General features: G+C 46.9%; 1 protein-coding gene across 4 annotated transcripts in view; it reads right to left on the bottom strand.

Annotated features, from left to right (window-relative positions):
• Positions 1 to 27,273, bottom strand: part of SEC31B (SEC31 homolog B, COPII coat complex component) — a 2,991,081-nt gene that overhangs the window by 1,361,000 nt on the left and 1,602,808 nt on the right. For all 4 annotated transcript variants that reach the window (XM_069610491.1, XM_069610490.1, XM_069610492.1 and 1 more), the window contains one exon: positions 8,321 to 8,416. In XM_069610491.1, coding sequence (XP_069466592.1) covers positions 8,321 to 8,416 — 96 coding nt within the window. The remainder of the gene's footprint in view (positions 1 to 8,320; positions 8,417 to 27,273) is intronic.

The raw sequence follows: 27,273 nt of genomic DNA, 5'->3' as shown, positions 1-27,273 counted from the left end.
GAAGACGACAAACACGCAGATATCATCATCAAGGAACGTGAACGGCTGCGCCAACAGATAGTGGAAGCAGACCTGTACCCACCATCCATAAAAGTTGAGAATTCACGAAACCCAAAGAGCTATGTTGGAACATTGGTTTATTGCAAGCCCGGTGGTGGATGTGTATACATGTACTGGTCATTTGAAGATCATATGGACCGATACGGACACCTGGCAGGAATAACAAAGGTACGGCGAGTAAGAGGAGATAAACGAGTGGATAATTTTGTGGTCGACAAGTCGACCAGAGGGGGGATTGAAGAGGGAAAATGGGACGATCCCTTTCCCCAATTTCCGTCCAAACCATGGCCAATGACGTCACGACCTAAGCATCCACCGTGGGATGAGTCTGACCCTCTCACTGCTGACCCGGACATCAAGATCCACTGTGGCCACGCCCTACCCCACAAGCCAGCCTCACCCCACACAAAGCACGTGGCGGGACACCAGGTGGAGCTGAGGCCGACCACATGGACCAACTCGACTAAACGTCACCAATATCGCCATCATTAGAGATGACATGACGATATAGCCGTGACGGACAAGAACACACGTGCTGCCAAGCACCTGGATCAGACACACACCAACCCACACAAAGAATATACTCAGTGCTATGACTTAGAGGACCGCGCACACTCAAAGACATGCATCGTTGTTATTTTTCACATAGGCCAACTATCGCACTGCAGAAACGCAAGACGCCAGAAGAGCTTGTGTATATGCTTGCAGATGCTTATGCTACTAAAACCCTGAAGATGACACCCAGTAGATGGACTAATGTATAAGGACCCAATTCGCACCTTGCGACCCTCACCTTATAGACTGTATGCCGCCACCCATAACTAGGCCAAGGTAGGCCACAAACCAGAGTCCCAAGGACTGGAGCAGCTCAGACAGAGCTACAAGGCGTTGGTCATGCAGAAAAAAAACCCTGGCGGGAGTCCCACAGCCAAGGCCGCGAAGTTGCAATCAGTATGCCGCGCTCTTGATGCCAAGGTTACACCTGCCACTGCTAAGGACTCCTCGGAGCAGAAATACAAATCAAACCCCCATAATTCTGCCTCAGTCACGGTCTCTCAACACGTGAGCAGGCCGACCTGATACGATGCCAAGCTCCAAGGACTAGAGAAGCTCTGGGGTCTCGCGTCTGGGACCCAGGCTGCAACAACAAAGTTACAAGTTGGACACCAGCGGCGATGGGAAAGGAGCACCCAACAGCCAGTAGCAAGACCTGTCCATTTTCCACCACCGACACATAGTCACACATTGTTGCCAGCACCAGGTACATCGCGAGCTGGGGACGACGATGGTCCCAGGCTTGGTGACTTGGGGATGAACCAATCAGAACACGAGGGGCTAATCACTGATGACACCATGATTCAACCAATCACTAACTTTCTTCATGTAACAATTTTCATGTAACCATTCTTAGGGACGACCCAAGCGTACCACCTGACCTCTTCTCTACCAATAATATTTCCTTCTATACTGATCTATACTGACTCTACCACTCGGGGAACCAACCCGGGGTAGAGTTAGGTTTGGGGGCAAGTTTTCCCAGGTAACGCACATCGTAGCATCAGCCAGTTAGAAAAAGGGCCTGCAAGCCCATTTCCAATGAGAAGTTCCTGGGTACCTACGCTCTATGCAATAAACAGCAGTAACTCTTTGCTTTCTTTCGAGCGCTTTTCTTTGACACCCCGGAGGCGGCGGCGGCATGGCTGGATCTGCAGGGCTGCCCGGAACAAGAGGCGTAACGAGATTGTCAGGAGCATGACAAGTGAGGAGTCTGTGTCATGGGCATTGAGGGGATAAGTGGGAGGGTGGCCCAGTCATGGTGAAAAAGGGAGATTTGATTGACATTCTGTAGCCTTTGGACCTTATGCCCCGGCTGGACTGGAATATAGTGAATAAAATACATGTAGGAGCTGAATAGCACTAACATTAAGCATAGTAAAATGGCAAATAGGAGCAAAGGGATGGAAGCAACCTACCCCTGAGAATTAGTAGTTAAGTGGCCACTAGGGCGACTTCACCCTACTGAGCCCTGAGTATAGGCTTGTGCTAGACAGGGCTAGATGTGGGGGTGCCTGAGATCCAGGGATGGAGCTGGGCAACAGTTGGGGAGGGTGTTGTTGGGTAAGGGCAGAGAGGTTGGTGGGAGGGAGGTGGGAGAGTTTGTTGTGTATATAGTTCTGGGGAGTTTAAGTTTCAATACGAGCCTACATAGAAGAGTTGAATGGTTGAATCTGGACTGCACGGGTGGGAGGAGGAGAGGGACTCGGTTATGCCATGGGGGATCTTAGAATAATCACTTGGAATGTTAGGGGGCTTAACAGTTATTTGAAGAGAAATAAGGTGATGCTATACCTACGGAGGCAGAAAATTGATATTGCTTTACTGCAAGAAACTCATCTGTCGCGAGACAAGTTAGAAATGATCAAGAGGAAATGGAAGGGAACGATGGTGGGTTCTCCATATTCAGCCTATGCCAGGGGAGTGATCATCTGGGTGGCGCCACACGTCCCGTTTCAGCTGTTGCAGACGCTGGCGGAGACAGATGGGAGACTGGTTGTGGTAAAAGGACTAGTGGAAAATAGGAAAATAAGTGTGGTTAATACGTATGCCCCGAACCAAAGCACTGCGGCTTATTTCAAAACGCTGTGTGGCAATCTGAGCATGTGTGTAGGGGGTGCAGTGATTTGGGGTGAGACTTTAATTGTGTATTAAATCCTAAGGTGGATAGGTCAGATGGGAGGCTGGATGGGCCTGCCCCATCGGCCAAGGCGTTACAGACACTTCTAAATGATTTTGGATTAGTGGATGTATGGAGGGAACACCATCCACAGGCGAGGCAATATTCGCATTGCATCCGCAGCAACTACACAGGCTGGACTATCTCTTCGCCACTCCAGAGATACTGACTGAAATCACGCAAATTGAATATAAAGCAAGGGTCCACTCGCCCCTGATCCTTCGTTGGCGATGTTGTCCCCCTAGGGCAAGAAAACCGACATGGCGCCTCAGGGCAGAGGCGCTTAGAGACCCCATCTTTAGAGAGGACATGAAGGAAGAAATTGTTAGCTATTTTGAGACGAACACGGGCAGTGTAGACTCAGCGGGCACTTTGTGGGAGGCCTTCAAAGTTGTGATTAGAGGAGTGGCCATAGCGAAATCTAAACGATTGCAGGGAGGGATCCTAGCACAATACAGGAAGCCGAAAGAGAATTGGAAAAGGCACTGAGGGCGGGAATAATGCCACCCAAGACAGTGACCTAATACTGAGGCTGCAGCAAAAGTGTGCTGAGCACTGGGAAAGATTGTGTAACCTTAACTTTAAGAATTATATAGAGAGGCAATATGCGGGAGGTGACAAACCAGGTAAGATTCTGGCATGGCTATACAAAAGCGAAACTCTGAGACCCCCGATCAGATTGATAGAGAGGGAGGATGGAGGGGAAGCAGACACCCAGGAGGGAGTGAATCAGGAGTTTGCAAAATATTATGGGTTGTTGTATGGAGATGACGGGGAGGATAATCGCGAGATGATAGAAGAAACACTGGGGGACATAGGATTGCCACAGATTAGCTCAGAAGAAAGAGTAGATGGACGCACCGATTAGATTGGAGGAGCTGGGAGAGATAATAAGGCAGTTGCCGACTAGTAAGACACCGGGGGCTGATGGGCTACCGAGCGAGTTCTATAAAGCATTTAAAGATGAGGTACTCCCCCGCTGTTGGACATGCTAAATGAGGCGCATGAGCGAGGCAGATTGCCAGGGTCACTGAGGGAAGCGATCATAATACCGCTCCTCAAACCTAATAAGCCAGGGCATAGCTGCAGTTCTTATAGACCCCTGTTGATGTTGAATCAAGATAGTAAAATTCTGACTGCTATTCTGGCAAATAGACTGCGGAAAGTTATAGACAAATTGATACACCCGGATCAGACGGGCTATGTCCCTAACAGGAACATATCTCATAATCTTAGAAGGCTCCACAGAGTAACACGGGAACGAGAGCGAAGACGAACTGGCAGTGGTGTCGCTGGATGCAATAAAGGCCTTTGACTCGGTCAAATGGCTGTGGCTGATGGCGACCCTTGCTGGCTACGGGATGGGTCCGGGATACCTACGGTGGGCCAAAATGTTATATAGTGAACCGCTCGCCAGGGTTAAAACAGGGACAGTGGTATCGGACAGGTGGAAACTTCGCAGGGGAACCAGACAGGGCTGCCCATGGTCTCCTATGCTCTACATATTGGCTCTAGAACCCCTGGCGATCTATTTAAGGCAACAAAATGATACAATAGGCATCCCTGTGGCCAATGAACACCTGATATCATTGTACGCAGGCGATATACTACTGTATTTGCGGTACCCAGAGGAGAACCTCCAACATGTTCTCGGGGTGATGGGAAGATATGCAGGAATGTCTAGTATAGCGGGGAACCCCCAGAAGTCTAGCATGTTCCCACTTGGTAGGTATAAAGGGATCTCCCTGGACTGCCTGCCGGTGCTACTGGTGCCGTGGGCTGCCAGTACATTTTGTTTTATAGGAATAGATATCTACCACTCTGTGGAGGAAGAACACAAGCGCAATACAGAAGTAGCCATCACGAAAATTGAAAACTGCATGCGGTTCTGGGTAAAGCTGCCCCTGGCAATGATGGGACGTAGCGCAATGTTGAAGATGGTGGTTTTGCCTAGGCTTCTGCACTACTTCGGGAATATCCCGTACTTGATACCTAAGAAGTTTTTTTAGCAGATTGACCAGTATGTGTCGGGACTTCCTATGGCATGGTACAAGTAACCGAGTAGCCCTCTGTAAGCTACAGAATCCCTGAGAAAAGGGGGGTATAAAACTGCCTAATTATGAAGTCTACTATGTTGCGAGCCAGCTGCAATACGTGGCTAAATGGCTCTCAGAGGACACGACCACCGCAAACAGGCTGTTCAAACGGAACTGTGCCCCATTTTACCTGAGAGAGATAATGTGGTTGCCCCAGGCTGTAATGGAAGGGCGCCCCAGGATGATGGTACTAGGCTGGAAGATGTGGCGTAGGGCGTGCAAACTGATGGGGAACCCCCATGCCCGTGCTCCCCTCAGGCAACGTTAGTTGCACTGGCGGGTGGAGATGTACAACTAAGGGTGACAATTAGAAATCACTGGGAGCCAGTTGGGATAGGGACACTGGGAGATATCTGGCGAGAAGGGACCATAACAGACTGAGGAGTTGGGGGCAGAAACTGGTTTGCACTCCGGTCAGTATATCACGTACCATAGACTGGTGCGGAAGCTTAAGAGAACGTGGTCTAAACTGGTGCTTGAGGAAGAACCAGATATTACTATGGATACAGTATATGATATAGCAGAAGGGGGACACGAGATATCTAGGATATACAAGATGATGATGTCAGTGGGAAAGGAGTTGGTGCAACTAAGACTGGATTGGGAGGAAGAAGTGGGTAACCCGATGGAGGACGGGATGTGGGAACGAGTTCAGGAGTATCACAAGAAAGTGTCGAGAAATGCTAGACTTCAACAGATACAATTGTATATTACACATAGGGCGTACTTGACACCCCAAAAGATGGCCAAGTTTAGGAATATGGGACAGCAGGCATATCCCATGTGAGATGAAGAGAATGCGAGCATGGTACATATGTTCTGGTCATGCCAGGTCATTGAGGGCTTTTGGGGGGAGGTTGCACGCACTTTAGAAGCAAAAGGTATTAGGCTTGTGGTGGATACTATGTGGGCCTGCTTGTTAGGGGGGTTCCCTAGGCCACGAAAACTTAGGCATATTAGCAAATTGAAAGATCTAGCATATGCGCTTGCAAAGCGAAGAATTGCTATGGGGTGGAAGACTTGCCACAAACCACGATTGGAGTTATCGTGGATGGATCTGCAAAAATGGGCAGAGGCTGAAACCATGGTATGGCAAGAAGCTAGCAGTAGTGGGGAGGAGGGAGAAACCGAGACTCTGATGGCTGCCGACCTCTGGGAAATTACCCTGACAGTTCGGAGCCAAATATTTGGCAGATGAATGGTACCAGGCTCTATTATTACATTGGCTGAGTATTTGGTCAAACCCCAGAGCACTGGTAACAAGAAATTATCCAGGACCTGATGTGCAGCGATGCCAGTAGTAAGATACCCTGGCTGAAGCTCATTCATGGTTGAAGGATCCAGTGAAATTCTCCTAGTCTCCTTCGACCAGCCAATCTGCTGAGTCTGGGGAGAGGAATGCTTACAAAATTAACTTTTGTACTTTATGTAAGGAGGGACGCGAGTCAATGGAATTTTCTTTGTACTCCAATCGGAACCACACCTTTGTGACCAAAACAGACTCTTGGCAACCATACCTGACCCATGGTAATAATCCAGCGGATTGCTGGATTGTAACAAGAGCTTGTTTTGACATTGTTTTGTTGAGAGCCAATACATATGTGCAGGACTCAGATTGCTCTTGTTGTAATTTAAAAAAACCCTGCACTTTGTTTTGCTATCTCACATTACAAGGAATTGAGAAAGCAGACGATCATTCCGATATTGAAACATGACTTTTATATTGTCATGAAAAATGTACCCAATGACGTCCTGCATTGATCTTCCTTTTACAAGCAGAGCCACTTTATGTTGCCTGGGCATTTTTATCTTATTTGAGGAGGACATGGAGTGCAAGGAAACGCTGCTTGGATAATGCCACTTGAACTGCTTTCAAAACCTTAAAAAATACCCTAATTATTACGAAAGCTAACTCACTCAATACAAGGATTTCCGAAGCTGACTCAAGCACCAAAGAACCCTTTGCCATCCTTAAAGAGCTGGAAATCCCTGTCCATACACCCTCTCTCCTCAGACAAAGCATGGTGCACAACCATCCAGGTGGCCCTGTCAAACAAAATCAATAATTCTTTGTGTGCAAAAAAGAGGACTTCACAGAATCTTTCCGGCAGGCAAACACCCCTATAGCTTCCAATTTGTGTATGGATTAGAATCTGGGCCTCTCTCAGATACCACTACATTTCTTAGATCCTGATTTAAGACTCCATGCCTCACCCTCACAGCCCCACTCAGATTTTGTATGTGCACTGATAGGGGATCCCTGTATCCTTTTACACACACAGCCCTTCCGTCATCCTTTATGTGCATTGTAGCCTGGCATGTGAACTCACATTGTATTTGAGGCTGCCCTTTGTGTATGTGAACCTTCCAAGCATATGTAACGTCTGCCAAGAACAGGATAGCAAATGGCTAGAGATCATGGGTGTCACAGTCTTAAAGCTTTTGGAGAACAACAGGTTGCATATCTTTGATGTCAGACAACACATAGCATTCCGGCACTGTAGAGGATAAGATTGGTGCACTGGGTGACTCTAGCTGGGAGGTTCCCAGTACAGACTCACTCTGTGCACGTGTCAACTGCCCAGCCTCGCCTAAAGTCAGCAAAGTTAGTACCTCAATCAGTGGCAGAAGTACTGCTATTTGGATTCCAGTGCTGCCACTGTTGATCACTGTTGATCTCTGTTGATCTCTCCCTCTCCCTCTCCATCTCCCTCTCCATCTCCCTCTAGAACAAATCAATCCTTCATCCTTTGCAGTTAATTCGATTCACTGCACATTTTTTGCCTGCATATTTCCAGAAGTATAAGCACAGAGAAGATCTGGAGGTGATTGAAAAAACTCTTTCAATATGTGGAAAGAGGATTCCTCCTATGTAGAGCGCTAGCAGTGCATAACATGGCTAGGTAAGCCACGGAGGCGGAACCATGCAATCAGTGGGCTGGCCAGGGAAATTGGAGGCAGATCTGCCCACATGTTAGTACCTCTAACACATTTCTGGAGTAAACAATTGTGTGCCCGACACTGAACTATCCAATTCTTTTGCAGCATAATTTGTTTTGTTTGGGTTACAATGATTTGCTCAAAATGATTTGTATTTCTTTGACTCTGACAAAACAATTCATAAAAAACACCAAGTAAATTTTGTATTAAGCTAATTGACTCTCCTCTTTCACACAGAGATTTATTCAGGTCTCTTGTAACCATCCAATCTACTGATTGCCTTCTTTTTACTCTCATTATGTATTCTCCTCTTACAATAGGTGTACAATGCTCTGATTATTGCTCTTGCCCATCTACCATCAATTGTTCCATTTCCTGAAAAATGATGTGTACTGGAATCTGAAGCCTCAAAGGCTCAGGCCACATTAAAGCCCTCAGTGAAATTAAGGAATATTGATTATTGATAATAAAGAGAACAGTAGATGTGTACCTGGCTTGAAAGTGAATGCCCACTTGGGACGTAGTCCCCTGCCTCTGAAGGTGGATCTTTTGCATGAGCACGGACACCCAAACAAGAAGAAGAAATCTAAAAGGAAGCAACCATATGAAGGATGTTATAAAAAAAACATATACAAAACTGAACTTTCTTTTTTCACTTTACTTTGAACATAGATGTATGATGCAGCAAAATCTTACAATAGTTTAGGAACTCACTCCAAATGTGTCTTTTGGCAATGTTAATGGCTATAAGGAAAGTACAGCTACTGAATTCAACATTGTCGGCACTTCCAAATTAGAAGCATCATTCCAGCTTTTGGGCCTAACACAGAAAACATGCCTTGTGTGTTTGATGAAAAAGTATATACTATTTACATTCAATTACTGTTTAATGGTTAACTAATAATGAATCTATGCTTAATCAGTAACACCATGGGCAAAGAAACTGAGTAATGACTGGCAAAGGGAGGTGGGAGAAGTCCTTAGTCTTGATGGGGTAGTTCCATCAGTCTGCTGCTCTTTATTAAAAGCATTTCACGATCTAAGGGTATAGTATATTTCTCACAGAATACAAACAAAACTCCTTGACCAATTTCAAATCACCAACTCTCCTTTTAACTTAAAAAACATGATCCCAATTTACTGGTTCTTTCTGAGATTCTACATGATAATATCAGATCAATAAATAACTTTTTGAAACATTTCCTAATGCCTACAAGCACTTTTCACATATTCTAGGACTGGGTTAATTTATAAATCTAACCCCTGTTTACCGCACCAATAAGCTCACGTAAGACATTTGTAGTTAAAACAAATCCAGACCAATCACAAGCCATCATTACAACATATGCACAGATGGCACACAACACGCAATCTCAGGGCTTATTATCCACACCTGTCAGCTGTAGAACAGAGTTACAGTCAGAACAACAGTATCAGAGTTAGGGCAGCGATTGTTGATGCGATAGAGGCAAGCAGAGCAGTACAAAGAGGAGAGTGAAGGAAGAGGTTGGAGCAGAGAAAGAGGGACAGCAGAGAAGGAGCAAATGTAGAAAATGGTTGAGGAGGTGAACAGCAGCGAGAGGGAAGAAGAGAAGAAACCTCAAAGGAAAGGTCAAAGAGGAGGCTGGAGTAGAGGTAAGGTACAAGTGGCAGAAGTGAGAGACAGAGCAGAGGTTCATTAACCATTCCAGGAAGCACATTAGAGGGAAAGACTATGTAGCCTGGGGTCCATCTATTGAGGTTAGACATGACTACTTCATAAAACCAACCAACTTTAGATTAAGGGTGGGGTACAGAAGAAAATCCTGGAGGACCCATGAGAGAGCCTTAAAAAAACAAAAAACAATGTCCTGGAAAAAGTGTTTGGGGACTCTAGAAAACCTATAGACAGTGACTGCTTTGAACAGAGGACAGCAGATTTTACCCAAGGTAACTGAGGAAGCGTCAACGAACATGGTCCTAATAAAAGCTAAGAAGGTTTAAGTTACTTACCTGTAACTATTGGTCTCACGCATGGGTCTGGCATAGATTCACACGGTCATGAACATTCTTTAAAACTGTATTTCTCCTACAAACCAATCACTGTCCTCTGGGTCATACTGCCCCCATCCAAAGACAGTGCTCTGCCTAAGCTCTGCCTCTGGCAGCCATCTTCAGATTTGGTAATCACGTATAAAGTGACAGTATGACCAAGAAGAACCGCAGAGGGGACGGAGGGAGGGTTCGCACGTGAATGCATGCCAGACCCACGCTGGAGAACAATAGTTCAAGGTAAGTAATTTAAGCCTTCTCCAGCATGGGGTCTGGCATGGATTCACATGCTCATGAATAACCAATACACAACAGTACACATTATACAACCATGGGAGGTGGCAAGGCTTAATAGAATGCAATTAACACTTACCCCTGGAACCAACACCTCAAGTGAACAGGTTGCATAGCACTACCTGGCCGCCTCTGGACTCCTCCCTGGAATCCCATTCGACGCAGCAGAACTTTGTGAAGGTATGCATGGACCTCCACTTTGCAGCCCTGCAGATGTCAAGCAAGGGCACACCAGATAGGAAGGCCGTCATCGCTGTAGTGTAATGGGCTCTCGGACGGCCCGGCAGAGGCCGGTACGCCAGCCGATTACAGTACATGATGCAGCCAGAAAGCCACCTTGAAACCAAAGCCTTGGTTAAGGCCTTCCCATGGTCCACAGGACCAAAGTACACAAACAATTGAGAAGTCTCCAAAAACTCTTTGTCCTTGTTAGGTAGACCTTCAAGGCCCAAGCAACGTCCAGCAAATGCAAGGCCCTCTATGCCGGCAACAAAGGTCTTGGGAAGAAAACAGGCAACACCAGTGGCTCGTTGAGGTGGAATTCTGACAGAACCTTCAGCATGAAAGAGGGGTGTGTATGCAGCACCACTCTCGATTCTTGGAAAGGCAGATATGGCTGCTTGCAGGATAGGGCCTGGATCTCACCCACCACGTCTGGCAGAGGTGATGGCCACAAGGAAAGCCGTTTTTCACGAGAGAAACTTGAGAGGGACTTGATGCATAGGTTCGAGAGGTTCCCCCATGAGCCTCGTCAGGACCATGTTGAGTTCCCATGCCGTGGCAGGAGCCTTCACTGGCGGGGAAAGATCAGAAAAGCCCCTGACGAGTCTATGGGACCACAGCGAGGATCTACCCCGGGGATCTGGTGTAGCGCGAGATGGCCGCCAGGTGTAGCTTGATGGATGCGCAAGCCAGTCCAGCTTTTCCTAGGACAGAAAGTATGGAAGAATCCATGGAGCTGTGACCCTTGGAGGGGTAACCTTCTGCGACCTGCACCACGTAGCAAAACGCTTCCACTTGTGGCCGTAGCACTTAAGAGTCGACGACGCCATGGCTTTGGCGAGGACTTCCCTACAGTCTGCTGGCAACTCATAACCTCCAAACTCTAAGGCTGCAAGAGCCATGCCCTCAGGCTCAGCGATCCTGGGTTGTGATGGAGGATTGCACCTCCCTCTCTGGTGAGCAGATCTGGCAGTACCGGCAACTTGACTGGAGGCAACGCTGACAAGCTGAGTAGGTCCAGATACAAAACTGGGTGCACCTTAAGTGAATACTTAATTAGTATTTCAACTCAGAGAAAAATTCTGAGTAATAACATTAGGTGAACCAATCAAATGCAAGTGGTGTGCATTTCTACCCCCAATTCACTCTGTTAGATCTTTTGTTGCTACACCAACTTTAGAGATTGCACCCCAATCAATAGAAGTAATGTAATTTTCAAAGATAGGTTCACTTACTACGAATAGGGCTGAAACATTAGCATTTTCTGAAGAAGAAGCTACTAAAATTCTCAAATTAATAAAAGATACTGAACATGAACTAGGTGCTACAGCTAAACCCGAAGAACTGGTATACCAACTAGAGAGATTAATCAGGGGTGAAATCAGTCAAAGACTACATGCAACTACATTGTCACAATATTACAAATCACAGCGCATTCCACGAGGATTCAGAAAAGACTTAGAACCGACCCTCTGTAAAGAAAATCCCGAATTTGTCAAACGATGGAGACTTATTCTCAATAAGTGTTCATTAGACTTAATAATTCTAACAATAGAGGAGTTATCAAAATCCCTTACATCCATAGAGGTAGATCTTGAGAGTACTAAAAAATCCCTAGAAGTATTTATGACAAAAGAAGAATTAACGTCACACCTCACAGAAGTTGATGCCAAATTGGAAACATACAAAAGAGAAATTGATTCGAAAAAATCTGAAAATTCAGACGAGATACGTTAGACTACAAATTGGATATAGTTTATACATGGAAAACATACTATCAAGAAAAGGATAATCAAAGAGGATCGAGACCAGTGTGGAATAAGAACAAAAAGACTCCAAATACCGCAACAGGGCGTCTCAAGTGGAGAAGCTGAGAATATTGAAGCCAGAATTCAAGTTGAACCTGACGAAAGGAGTGAAACCAGGGGCAGTAGTCAGACCCCCAAGTACCTCAAAAACAGTTACAGAGACAACCACTACTTATTCTTTTTTAGGCAGAATAAGACACGAACAGGGAAAAAGAAAAAACCTGACAAGAAAATTGAACCATCCAATAAAGAAAACTTAGTAGTTAATATTTCTAACTACAGACTTTCCAAATTCGAATGTGAAACATTACAAAAAGGTATCTCATTTGTCCCTCATTACAATACCACCTTATTGAAAGAGAAGATAGCATTCTTCAAGCTTATGAGGAAAATTAAACGAAAATTGTTTTTTTGATTATTGACTTTTCAGAAACAACTCAACAACCAAAATATTTAGAAATGAAACCGAAAAGTACATTTACGCCACCTGTACAGAACTCAACACTGGAAGCCTTCCAGAAACTGGTACTTAAAGATTTCAAAAAAACGAAAATTTCAGAATAGGAGAAGGGGCAATCTTATACACAGAGAGAAACAAATACTCGACCAACTATGGCAGAATCCTGATATTATTTTGAAACCAGCAGACAAGGGTGGTGCTCTTGTCATTATGGATACTGCTAAGTACAAAATGGAAATACTAAGACAATTGAATGACCATGATACATACCTGGAAATCTTTCAAGATCCTACAGAGAAAGTTAAAAGCATAATAAACAAGACTCTTGATGAAGCTATCGACTCAGACATCATCACTCACAAAACCAGAAAATTCTTCACTAATGTGTATCCAATTATGCCTGTGATCTACATATTACCAAAGATTCACAAGAATTTGACAAATCCTCTGGGACGACCAATTATTGCAGCAAACAATCGTTTGCTGGAACAGATCGCACAGTATGTAGACAAGATTATCCAGCCACTCACACAGAGCTGTAGTACGTACATTCAAGATACTAATGATTTTCTGTGAAGATTGAAAACTGTCACCTTTAATCCTGAAACAGACTTATTATTTACCATGGATGTAACCAGCTTGTACACCAATATCACCCATCAAGCAGGATTGGAAGCGATGGAATGGATGCTGCTGAAAAGTGGTGAACTTGTGAAGAGTGATCATCTCTTTATTATGAAGTTATTGAGCATAGTACTCTAAAACAATGTATTCTCCTTTGAAGAGAGATACTTCATCCAAATATCAGGGACATCAATGGGTGCAGCTATGACACCAAGTTATGCCAATATATGATATGATATGATATGGTATTTGTAACGCGCCTATACACAAGTGTTTCAAGGCGCGACGAGGCAGGGAGGGAGGGAAACAAGGGGAAGACGGACAAGCGATCCTACTAGGCCAGGTGTCATTCAGATCGCGCAAGTGCAGAGGTAAGGGGAAAAGGAGAAAGTGCAGGGGGAGGAGGTGGGGGGAAAAGTGCAGTACAAGGTAAGTGGCGTAGTGAAATAATAACGATAATAATAAATAAAAAGGGCCAACTAGTGGCAAGTGCGAGGTAAGTGCAGAGCAAGTGCTGAGCAGGGGGCTGTAGGGATACAGTGACAGTCCCACAGTGCAGGGGGAGCCAGGGGGGCAGTGCAAGTGGAGAGTGGCTGGGCCCTGGACCGAGGTCGCTGAGAGTGGCCCAGATGCAGGTTAAGTACAGAATTCAGTGGGGAGTTAAGCAGGTTTAGCAGGGGAGAGGGAGAGAGAAGGCAGAAGCGAAGAGGAAGGTTTTGAGGTGCTTCCGGAACCGGAGATGGTTCTCCTCAAGTTTCAGGGAGGCAGGCAGGCTGTTCCAGAGGGAGGCCCCTGCTGCGGAGAGAGATCTACCCCCAGCGCGTTGCTTCGAGAAGCGGCTGACCATGAGGGAGTTAGAGATGGATGAGCGAAGGGCTCGTGAAGGAAGATATTTAGGAAGAGAGAGTTGAAGGTATTTAGGCCCCAAGCCCCAGAAGGCCTTGTGGACAATGCAGAGGGTTTTGAACTTAATCCTCGCAGCCACTGGGAGCCAGTGAAGAGATTTCAGTCCTGGAGAGATACGGTCCCTGGGCTTGAGGCCAAGGACAAGTCTCGCAGTTCTGTTCTGGATAAGTTGCAGAGGGCGGAGAGTGGAGGCAGTATATGGCATACCTAGAAGAGACAAGAGTAATTAACAATCCAAGATGGAAGAACAAACTGAAATGTTTCACAAGGTTTATAGATTACCTGTTTGATATTTGGGAAGGCACGGAGGTTGAAGTGAAAGAATTCTTCGAGTACATGAATGAACTGGCACCACAAATCAACTTTACATACAAAACAAGTAAACTTAGTATTGAATTCTTGGATGTCAAAGTGTATTGGAAGACTGATAAACTGGCTACAACCATTTACACAAAGGAATCCGATAGGAATAGCTTACTTTTGACAACAAGCTTTCATCCCAAGAAAACAATAACAAGCATCCCTCTCAGCCAATTCCTAAAATACAGAAGTATAATATCTGAAGAAGAAGATTTTGTGGCTAAATCTATTGAACTACAGGACAAATTCATCAGCAGAGGCTAGAGCGAGCAAGTCCTATCTGAACACTACTCCACGGTGAGCAACATCTCCAAATTAGAAGCTCTAAAACCTAAAGAAACAACTAAGGATAATGATCTGGTATTTGTGACGACCTATTCACAACAGAGTGGAAAAATCAAGAACATTATCAAAAAGAATTGGAGTGTATTAGCAATGGATCTGACTTTAGAGAAACTTTTCCCCGAACTTCCCTTGTTCGCACACAGCAAAAGCAGGACCTTGAGAGACCATTTGATCAAATCTGACTTTATGCAAAACACCAAACTGAAAAAACACAAGGGCACTATACTGTGCAATAATTGCAATTACTGCAATAACATCTTGGAAGGCACTTCTATTTGTCATCCACACAATGGATGAAGAATTACACTAATGCACACATCGACGTGTGCTACTAAGAAAGTAATTTATGGGATCAAATGTCAATGCGGCTTGTATTATGTAGGACTCACAAGTAGAAAAGCCAAAATCAGATGGGGGAACACAAGTCCAATATAAGGAATCTCTCTACCAAGTCACCAGTAGCATAGCATTTCATTACTGAGAGACACACAATAGCACAAATTAAATTTGTGATCCTAGAATCAGTTAAGCTTCCGAGGAGGGGAGGAAATCTGAACAAATTATTACGACAAAGAGATATTCTGGATCGAGAAATTGGATACAATGTATCCCCGTGGAATGAACATCGACTGGGATCTGAATTGTTATCTATGAGGATCTGAACTTGTAAAGATTTAAGGTAGAAGGATGCGATTGAAAATAATAAAAACAATGTAAATTAATTAGCTAGGTGAAATACACACTAACCTAGCCTTTAAGAGCATGCGAAGGTGACTCATTAACATACTAAACACAGGCAATGATTGACCAAACATGCAATATAACTTTTTCCTCTTCAGTACATAAGAGTATGTACACGTTACGCATGAGGTAATTACCAGTAGAATATCATCTTTAGATCTAGGTATGGATCTGGTTCAGTGAAACGAGTACATGTGGTTGTAATATCCAAAAGATTTTTGTATTTCTGGGAATAAACATTATGTTTTATATGATCTTTGATATGTTAAAGAATGTATAAACTCTCAGATTGTAATCCAATACTTGAGGAGGAATCACCTGTCACACAGCAAGGTCATGCACCTTAATCTTACAGCTGTACAGGACAGTCCGTTTGGACCGTAGAGGACATTTAACAACATGGGAGCCATTCCAAAATGGCGCCCATGTGATAGACAAAAACAACGAGTAGGGTGGGCACCACTTGTTCTTTAAATAGTTTTTTCTTGTTCACACTTGTTGTGGGAGCTCACCCTGTAACCTCGGCACAAGGTAATAGCAATATCGAAAAAGAAGAAACGGGTAGCTTCCGTCCCTGGATGAGCTCACTCATAAAACCCTATCTGGGGTTTCAAAATAATATTCCAATCAATTAATCACTGTCATGCAGCTAGAACACAATTACGCATTTCTGTATAGCTTTTCTCAAATCTCATTATTTATTCCTGACTCATCAGTGTTATACAGTTTTAGCCAATGCATTTCGGACCTCCGTCCATCGTCCGGGCTATTAACACGGTTATCCATCAACCAAAAATGATCCCATCAACATGTTGTAATACATAAATACAATTTAAACCAGTTGCCCATCATAAAGTGCACCCCTAAACACGAGCAGAATTTGAAGTATGAAATATAGATTATATACATTTCACATACCAGGTGATAGTTGCAGTCCAAGTGAAATTCAAGAAACAAAAAAAACAAACAATAAGCAAAAGAAAATTCATTGTAGTACATTATTCAGCTGTCTGCTTAACGTATGTCTTAAAAATTCGGCTCGCTACCTGTGTGTCTTATCACCCAGAGTGCTGATCCACTCTGCTTAGTTGCTCAGAGCAGCCTGCATTCACTGTAAAATTAAATGTACATGTTGAGTCCCCCTATAGTTCTGCTCTAATCTCTCTATTCATCCCTCCTGTGCGTTCGCTTACCTTATGTCCTCTGTTCTGCAGTGATGAGCTGGCTACCCAAAAAGAGTTGCCGCCATCACTCCAAGCGTATATAAACACAATGGGCCTCATTACGACCCTTGCGGAAATGGAAAAATGATGGCGGAAATGCAATACCGCCATCGAACACCGCTCGTTGCGATCATGACCCGTCACCGTAAAGTACGATGCCATTAGCGACACCGCAGTGAACGGCAACGCTAACTGCACCAAGTACGCGCACGCGCGCCTTGCAAAACCGGAATCACCGCCATGGCGCAACGGTACGCGAATTCTGACCCTAGCGGACATGTACTGAACGCCATCAAGCACGTCGTAAAGTACCATTCCGCCATGGCGAGAAATACGGCAACGCGAACCAACCGTAAATGGCCCACTGAGTGCCTGTACTCCACTCCCTGGCCTCATTGCACAACTCCTGGCAGGCGCAATGTACTCACACTATGCAACCAGTGAAATCCACTATTCACCCATGCATGCCAACGTAGAAAAGCATGCAGGGGCTCAAAGCGCCCCGTGAGTGGGCATCCATGTACGGCATGTCACCATAGCCGTACTGACGCAGCACAGGCATGTGAAGGTACAACACATCAAAATGAAAATCAAGAACACATGACACAAAACAACAGTAGTCCCCCATCGCTTGCCACCAGCGCAAGGCAACATCCACAACAGCATCCTGAGGGGGATTGCACCAGCCCTGTACTCATGCCAGTAAACAAACCAACCATCAGCAGAAGCATGTACCACACAAGTCGGCAGAGTGACTGAGCAGCCAGGCTCATCCCAAGAGGGGCCGATGGGAGCTGCAGGGCACAGATGGCATCAATACAGAAGCCATTCCAATGGACATGACCCCAGTCCCCCTCCAACAAACGCACGCAAACACAGTCACCTGTGACCAGCCACATTCTGAACAACCCATCATTCCACCAATCGACCTGGCTGACAGGCACCAGTCGGCCAAAAGCCAATCCCCCGCCCCTGAACAGCACATCATGTAAACAGACACAATGGCAGCCTCTATCCGTGACCATACTGTGCTACGTAGGCAAACGCGGCCAGTACTGTACCACACAACTCAACTCAGAAGGCGGAACACAAAGCAGATCATCACGCAATACATACCGCCACAAAGCGAAAATCGCCACATCACCTGCAAAGAACAACGCAACACGACAAATATCGGAATACAATTTAAATGCACATCCAAATGACAAAGGCCCCACATCAATTTGCAAAATCCCACCAAAACATCCATCATCACCGAGGGCTGCATCTGCAATAATTGACCGGCTTCCACTTGTGTGACGCCCTGTACCATCATGGCACACAGGGCTTACATCAACGTTCCAAAAGGCAACATGGAAGCGGCAAGAACCGCAGGTCCGTCCCATGAGGCAGGCACTAGTCGAGCTGAAAGGCCGAAATGTTGCACCTAGCCACCAGTACAGCGTAAGGGCATGTGGCCCATTGGCGATCGTCCCATATGATCGAAATGGTGCTCCACTGATTCACCCGAAGCTGCAGGAGTCGAGAGTAAAAACCATCTGGAGGAGTGGCGTAGAGATGGCATCTGCAATAGGGCAGGAGATACCTGTCACCCAAAAGAAACACAAATCAACCGATTGCATTACGGGTCTCATGATGCATTACAATCTTCATTCAACACACCAAATCCACACCCATATGCATGCTAGCCCACTCCAAAGGAATATACACACCCCTAATCCAGTATCGAATCACAACGAAACCAATCGAGCTAAATACACCATTGGCAACGTCGGTTACTGTGCATGCGTCCGTCAAGATAGAACCCATGACATGGGATTAGTAACGTGCCTAGACACAAGTGTATGAAGGCGCGTCGAGACAGGGAGGATCCGACAAGGACAGAGACGTATGTCCCACTATGGCAGCCTTGCATCACATAACGCAGGGGAAGGGGAGTGGACCAAAAAACCCATGTACATGGCAGACCCTAAACGGATTCATCAGTCCATGCATCCACACATCATTCCCTCATCCCGCAATGAAAACGCATGAATATTCACTCACATAATATGTGAAACTTCCATCGCGTCTGTGCGTAATGCAGTCCGCAAAAACCACTGTGCCCCTGGCCGGATCTGTAGTGTTGTGAAGCAAGATGGATTTGGGAACGTCCTGCCTCATCGTCCACTACGCTATTGCGCATCCCCTTCAATTCATATCATTCATTGCCTGCTCGTCATGGGCCATGTCCCAAGGACATTCTACAATAGAACGTTACATTTCCAGCCAGACCTGTGGGCGTATCCTCGCCGCTACTTCAAAACCCAAAATGCTGGCCTTCGAATTCCTCACTTGCAACATTACGTCGAAAAGGCTTCTGTGAACGCTTGCATTCACAATTACATCAATGTAGTGCGGCTGTGTGTCATGATGCTAACTGGCTGCAATCACAAATGGGACGCCACGCCCGTCGGTGTAGTACGTTACTGTGCTGCATGAGGGTCGGCCATCGATCGAGCCCTACATACCACTGACTCTTCACAGGTATGTAAGCGGCTGCAATCATAGCATGTGTAACAATGGGAGCATAGCATGAAAATCAGTCAAAGTACATCACACTGCCATCGGGATTTGATACATGATTCCAATCCCAAGATGCCATGCGGCCAAATGCAGCCTTACGTGCGGGCCGTGCTCGACCAGAAGGGATTGCATCTGCCACAGATTCATTCAATCAGCACAGGTGGAGGCCATACAGGCCGACAGCACATATATTGCAGACCCAAACCCCTCCCACAACCACTCCCACTCCAAAATGCTACCGGCAGGACTAGCGATGTTGGGCCTGGGGTACCAGATAGCACTGCAAGTGCTACAACTACAAGAAGACGACGAACAACAACAGGTACAACAACCGGGTGCACAGGGGAGACGGAGGAGGAGGAGGAGGAGGAGGAGGAGGGCAAGGCAGGGTCAGCAAGGCCCACAAGCACTGCCACTACCACCACGCAGGCGGCCCGCAATCCCACGCCTCCGAGCCGATCCGTTCAACCTCACTGCTGAGCAGATCCACACCCTCTACCGTTTGGACCGGGACACCATAATCGCCATTGTGGACATGACACATGCTGACCTCGTGAGCATGATAGATAGCCCAACCGCCATCCCACCCCTACTGAAGGTGGTGTCTGCACTCCACTTCCTGGCCACAGGCACCTACCAGCACACAGTGGGACAGTTGCATGGCATTTCACAGCCACTGTTCTCACGGACACTCTTCCAAGTGCACGATGCCCTCCTGAAGCACGCCGACGACCACATCACACTACCACGCACGTACCAGGAGATTACCAACGCTAAAGTGGGATTCCATGCACTTGGCGGCATCCCGGGTTGCATTGGTGCCATCGACTGCACCCATGTTGAATTGGTTGTCCCACATGCCATGGAGGTCCAGTACCGCAACCGGAAACAATTTCATTCAATCAATGTGCAAATGGTGTGTGACTCCAACAAGATATTTACGCATTGTTGTGCCAGATTTCCAGGATCTACCCATGATTCTATGGTCCTGAGGAACACAAGAATACCACGCTACATGGAGCGACACGCAGGGCACAGATCCTGGCTACTCGGTGAGTCTCATTCCATGCATGACATCGTGGCCCATTTGATGCGTCAATGACCTTGCAGGGGGGGGGGGGCTACTTAGCACTATCATTCCACTGACACCCTTTATTCGTCTCATACAGGTGATGCCGGGTATCCACTGAAGAGATGGCTCCTTACACCAATCCGGAACCCACAGAACGAGCATGAGGAGGACTACAACCATGCCCACTCACGTACCCGTGTGGTCATTGAACAGGCATTCGGCCTACTGAAGGCTCGTTTCCGCAGCCTCAGCAGGTCTGGCGGGGCACTCATATACAGCCATGAGAAGGTTTCTAAGATGGTCATGGCATGTGTCATGCTGCACAACATGTGCATACGTAGGAATGTGCCCATGCCCCCTGACGCTGTACTGCATGCACCTGAAGATGATGATGATGATGAGGGTGGGGATGTGGAGGCACCTCAAGGAGTCCATGAGGCACAGGATGCACGTGCAATCCGACAGAGCATCATAGATGCATGCTTCTAGCAACCACGCATGGTGCCTATTACACGGAAAGGGGACCTGTGGCACTGTGTGTGTGTAGTACAGGCACATTGTGGACTGTACGCCTATGAAGGCCTCGTACGCAAATATCAATGTCCACACATGTCATTGGATGATAATGAGGTGCTGTATTGTTGATGTGATTTGATTTATACACCCTATGGACCCGCCACCCAGTGAAGCCCAACACACCCCCTCCACCCTACTACCTCCCCCCCCAACACCAGTGTCCAAATATGCATGCTGTCCGTGGGTAGACGCTATTGCAAGCCCCCTCTACGGGTATCAGGGGCACCCCTGCCCGTGGAGCGCAGGTTCCTGCCAGATCTGCGTTGGGGGCTGCCCTGGACGGAACTTGCCACGGATGAGGTCTCTGCCTGCTCGCGTCCATGCATGTCTCTGAGGGTTTGTGAGAGCTCCGAGAGCACACGGCGCACAGCAGCAAGTTCAGCACAGACGTCTTTGGACGTCGCATGCAGTTCCCCCCTCAGGCTCTCGGTGCTTTTCTCCATTTGTGCTCTCAGGCTCTCGGTGCTTCTCTCCATTTCTCCCCTGAGGCTCTCACTACTTTTCTCTATTTGTGCCCTGAGTGTCTCGGTGGATGTTTCCATGGCTGCCCTGGAACCCCCGCATTCATTTGCATGGTCCTTGAGTAGCGTGGACGCTTCCTGCTGTTGCTCGATCAGCAGGTCGAGGGACTGTTGCCTCTGCTGGGCCATGGACATTTGCGGTGGTGTGACAGGGGGGCTGCTCAACACATGTTGCCTTGGCACAGGACTTGTGGGGGTTGGCCAGTCGTCGTCTTCAGGGTGCCCCTGCGTGGTTTCGTCATGGTGTAGGGGATGGAACATGCAGGGGGATTGGGAAAGGTCATGGATGGTACCTACGTCGCCAGCACTGTTTTCCGTGTCGGAGCATGCTGGCATGACAGCTGTGTCACCTATGGTGCTGCTACCACCAGAGGCAGTGCCATCAGATACGTTCTTTGGGGGGACCTGTGGTGCTGGGGTTGTGGACTTGCTGGCTGCTGGGGTGCCTGTTGCAGTCCCCTCCAGTGTGCTGCCACTTGATTCCTGCTGCTGCCGTGTCTTGATCCTTGCACCTGAGGTGGAGGCTCTTGGGACGTTGGTCCTGGCCCTCTTTGCAGGCGTGCTGGTAGGGGTGTCCTGCAGCTCGTCGTTGGTATCGGACCCTGTGGTGGAGTAAAGAGGGGCGAGCGTTAGTTATGGGTCTGTCGGATTTGGAATGGCAACGTATCAAATGCATTGGGGTGGTACATGAGGCTGATTTGGGACTGGGCCTTGGAGGTGGTCTCATTTTCGTGTGGATTGAGGATGCATTCATTTGGCTGCCTGCAGTTAGGGGGTGCATGCTGCACATGTAGGGGTTGTTTATGGCTTCTTGATTGATTTGTTTGTTCATTCTGACTTTTAGAGGGCGCTGTCAGGGCTAAGTATGTATTGCACTATGGGGTCACATGGTACTGCACATGTTCGTGGTTTGTGGATTTCGCATTGTTTCTCTTGGCCAACCTACCTGATTCTCCGGATGTCGGCACTCCTTTCTCCATCCCTCCGACTCCCTCTATGCTCTCCATTCCTATGGTGGAGGCGCAGATTTCCTCCCAGGGGGTCAACTTGATGGGCGACTCTGAACCCCCCCCCGGTAGCTGTGGCGATGTTCCTGTTCGCAGAAAGTATGCTGCGTACGCGGATCCGCAGGTCGTCCCACCGCTTGCGACATTGCTGTGGCGTGCGGGGTGTTGTCCCCACCGCACTTACGCGCTGTGCCACCAGGACCCATATGGCCTTCTTGTTGGCAAGGGCCGTCCTGGTCATTTGACTGGAGAAGACGACGGCGGAATTTTCCTGTAGGGTCTCGGTGAGCACGGTCAGTTCCTCTCGGGAGAAGTGTACCTGCCGCTTGCGGTCACACGCTTTCTTGGCTACCTTTCCCATATTTATTTTTTTAACTGGGGTTGCTAACGGGTTGGGATGTGTGTCAGGGTCGGATTTTTTATGGTTGTGTTGGGATTCGGATTTTATAGTTGTGCGGCGTGCTGTTTCCCGTTCCGGCCACATGCTTTTACTTCCGTTTCCGTATATTTACGGTGGCCGTAATTTGCGGTGCACGCTCGTTACGGTGACCGCTCATTACGGTGACCGCTAAGATGGGTGGCGGTATTGCACCTGGTGCAGCGTACGGCGGCGGTAAGGGCCGTTTTGGGGTCATTTCCGCCATCGCAGCCTTTCGGATTCCGCCATGGCGTAATGCTCGTGCCCGATGGGTCGTGATTGGCCGCACTTTGCTCCTTCGTGCTATGGCGGAAACGCTATTTACGCTGTTGCGGTCCGGTCAGTCAATTTCCGCCAGGGTCGTAATGAGGGCCAATGTTCCCTCTCGCGCATGCGTGCAACTCACTGACTCTTTCTTTCATGTGCTTGTTTGCATTCTCTGTAAATCACAATTTATGGGTGTGTAACTCTTAAGTGTACATAACCACTTATTGGTCGCTAACTATACTGACGGGAGAAATTTAAGGGAACAGTTTTAAACCGAACAGATGATTTGTTATACTTACGTGGCTAGTGTACACTACACTCTCGGGTACCGCGGATGCGCGCGAGACCCAAAGGTAGTGTTTCACTGTCCAAATTGCAAACGGATTTCTCATGGGTGCTTAGAGTACCGATCTACAGATACCTACATCTTTTCTTCATGTAAAAGAGTGCGTTATAGGGTTTGTATGATCGCATGTGATCACAGGTGTACATCTATGCTCTCCTGCTCAATGTTGGATGTTATTAACAATGTCACCAATGTATCATTTTCATTACAACTACACCTATCATACCCACGGTGCATACATTGTTTGCATACATGTGATTTAATGACACTACCTCCCTCATAAAATCCAATCTGCCTGATTGTATACATTCCCAAACTAATGGGGTTAACCATCTGACCTGTATGTATTCAAATGACCACAGTTCTCTCTCACTGCAATGAATTCTGCTCTGCGTATTATATATTCCCAGACTTATCAAAGTAACCCCTGAACCGAATCCACGGATTGGCAGTGACTCACTGCCTTATGTCCCACAGGGGGTTCATTCCCTGCGTGACATGTTGTGGATTCAATGTTAGTGGTATATCAACAATCATGAATGTCCTATTGCCAATTCTATTCATTTGCAACTTCAAGTTACAGAAAACACATGAAGTTAAATTCTTCATTTATACCCCCTGGTCTCAAGGAGTCAAGGCGATCGACCCAAAACGACTCTCGTTGATTGAGTCTTTTCACCAAATCTTCATGTGCATTGAGTGGCTGGATGACTTCTAAAACCTGTATCCTCATTTGGCGGACGTTGTGTTCCTTTAAGTTCCAATGTCTTGCCACCGCTGAATTTACATTATTATTCCGGATACACAATGTGTGCTCATTCCACCGTAACTTTCCTGGTCTTTTTTGATTGACCTACATAATGATGTGATAGACACCATAAACATAGTAGAAGGCCAGCCGGGTCATAACATGGTCCACAGTTGCCAAGCAACAGAACCCGAAACAATAAAGAGGTGCCGTCGAGCTGAGCGTCAACACTACCCCTTCACGGCCATTGAGTACAGGTAATCCGCATAATATTTTGATATGTCGCTAGAATTGGAGCACACATACACAGAGGCAAGACATTACATCTCTGTTATTGAAACAAACGGAGTGATTTGGAACCGCGCCTAACAGCGACTTTGCCCATTGAAAAACGGCAACTGATTGAACGCTGCGAGCGGTCACTGCGCACCGGCATACAGGTAGGAAGTAATAGAAGGACTGAATATAAGAATTGGAATTACATAGTAACTACACAGCCACTGAAAAAAACATATTGTATATTTGTAGGTCAGCATCTTTGAAACTCTCTAGGTGAACAGGAATTCACTCACCATTCACGTACGATTCTTCCAGTGAAACCCTCACGTCTGGATGAGGGTGAGCATATTCTAAATTCGAATAAACAGCATGTCAGTCTATTTTGAATTAGTTGTGGCAGCTATTTTGAGCGCTTGGTCCCCCTGCGTCACAGATAGAACAGCCTTGAGTGACACTGATAGGCATATATTTTTCAGTGACTTGCTCCAACTCTATGAATAGAGATCCCCTGGCTGAACCCCAGTCCAAACCGAAGGTTAGTATAACCTAGCACTGAGTCATACTCAACACATTAAATTCATTATTTAATTCTAGAACACTTATTGAGTTTCCTTATCATTTATTACAGGAGTACAAGGAAAATGTTTCCAATATTTAAACCTGAAGAAGGGCGTAAAACGCCAAAAACGCGTAGTTACAGGAGGATTATTGTGATACAAATACCAAATGACTGATTCCTCCTCAAATATTGGGAGTGTTTGTGAATCTAAACACAACGTTTTGTTACAATTTAATGTGGTGATATCATATATGTTTTTCTTTCTGTGAAGAAATTATTCGTGCTAAAGAATGTGAATCAATCTTTATTGTAAATATATGTATATGATGTTGAAAAATATACTAAAAATTAATCGAGAAGAACCTTTGCCTTTACTTTTGAATTTTTGAAACATCGAAATTGCCAATCTTGGCTTAGAGAAAAAGTGCAATAAACTTGCTGTTTGCTGTGCCTCAGTTTATTCATCGTGATACATGCAGTGAATCTTCCCAGATTTTCCAGATACAAAATCTGCCTTGCCCACGCCGGGGCAATGATTATCATCTTGCATAGACATTGAATGTGTTGGGGACACGTAGCAGGAGTGGAAACAGGGGGAAAAGGTGTACAGAAACAGACCTTCCCAAGGGAAGGTGAACCCGTCCCCCAAGCTCCTTGGTTGGTGGAATCTGCTGCCAAATATCTGGCATTTGGAGTTCTCCGCCATGGCAAAAAGATTGATCAGGGGTCTGCCCCATTTGACGAACAGGCGGTTCACCTGATTGTGATGAAGTTCCCACTCATGGCTGGAGCGCAGTTCCCTGCTGAGGGAGTCTGCAATGGTGTCCTTGACGCCTGCCAGGTGGAGAGGGGCGAGGAACATCCCCTGGTTGATAGCCCAGTGCCACAAGTCCTGAGCTTCCTTTGAGAGTGCTGGAGATCGAGTGCCCCCTTGCTTCCTGATGTAGAACATGATGGTGTGTTGTCCGGGAAGATCCTGACCACCTTGCCCTTCAGAGACGGTAGGAAACACTTCAGGGCCCAGAACACTGCTCCCTAGCTCAAGGATGTTGATGTTCAGATCTTTCTCTTCTGGAAGCCATAAACCTCTGGCGTGTAGACGTCCGGTGTGAGCCCCCAACCTTCCAGCAAGGCATCCGTGGTGACCGTCTCCTGGTATGGCAGGGTTTGAAATCATATCCCCTGGGCGATGAGGGAGCGCACATCCCCACCACCATCACCCGCCAAACTCCTTGTTGAGAGGGATCTTGTCCACAAAACTCCCGGACACTTGTATCCAACGTGCATCCAAGAATTCCTGTAGGGGTCGCATCTGCAACCTGCAGAGACGGACGAGGTAGATGCAGGACGACATGCCCAGCAACTACTTGATGACCAGCACCGTTGCCATCTTCCCAGATGACAGTCGCTGCACCTTCCTTTGAATGGCTGCTAGGCTCTCCTTCGAGGGCGACGCCAAGCAAGCCACCGTATTGAGTCAGGCGCCGAGGAACAACGCGTTCTGCGATGGCGTTAAGCATGACTTTCGATAGTTTACAGAGAATCCCAGCTTCGCCAGTAGTCGGACGGTCTCCTTCGTGTGCTGGTCAGCCTGTTCCCGAGAGCGGACGCGTATCAGCCACTCGTCCAGGTTCGGGTATACGTGTATGCCCTGCAGATGCAGATGGACCGCCACTGGTGCCAGGCATTTTGGAAACACTCTTAGGGACAATTTCATGCCGAATGGTAGGGCCTTGAACTGGTAGTGTTGGCCTTGCACCACAAACCGTAGGAACTTTGGAGGTTTCCTGTGTCTGGGCACATGGAAGTATGCGTCCTCTATCTCTAACGACATCAAGAAATCCCCTTTCTCCAGTTGGCCAAGCACGTGCTGCAACAAGACCATCCTGAATTTTTGGGACTTCATGTACTTGTTCAGACAATGCAGGTCCAGGATGGGTCTCCAACCCCCTGTCTCCTTTCTTACCAGAAAGTATCTGGGATACACCCCGGAGACCTGGGGTCTTTGGGGAATGAGCTCTATCGCCTCTTTCCGTAACACGGCTCGCACTTCTTCCAGGACTTAAGAGAT

Source organism: Ambystoma mexicanum, chromosome 8, assembly GCF_040938575.1.
Source record: "Ambystoma mexicanum isolate Mex_15411 chromosome 8, UKY_AmexF1_1, whole genome shotgun sequence".
NCBI lineage: Eukaryota > Metazoa > Chordata > Amphibia > Caudata > Ambystomatidae > Ambystoma > Ambystoma mexicanum.
Note: the sequence above shows the minus strand (reverse complement) of the source record. Positions and strands in the feature narration are given on the sequence as shown.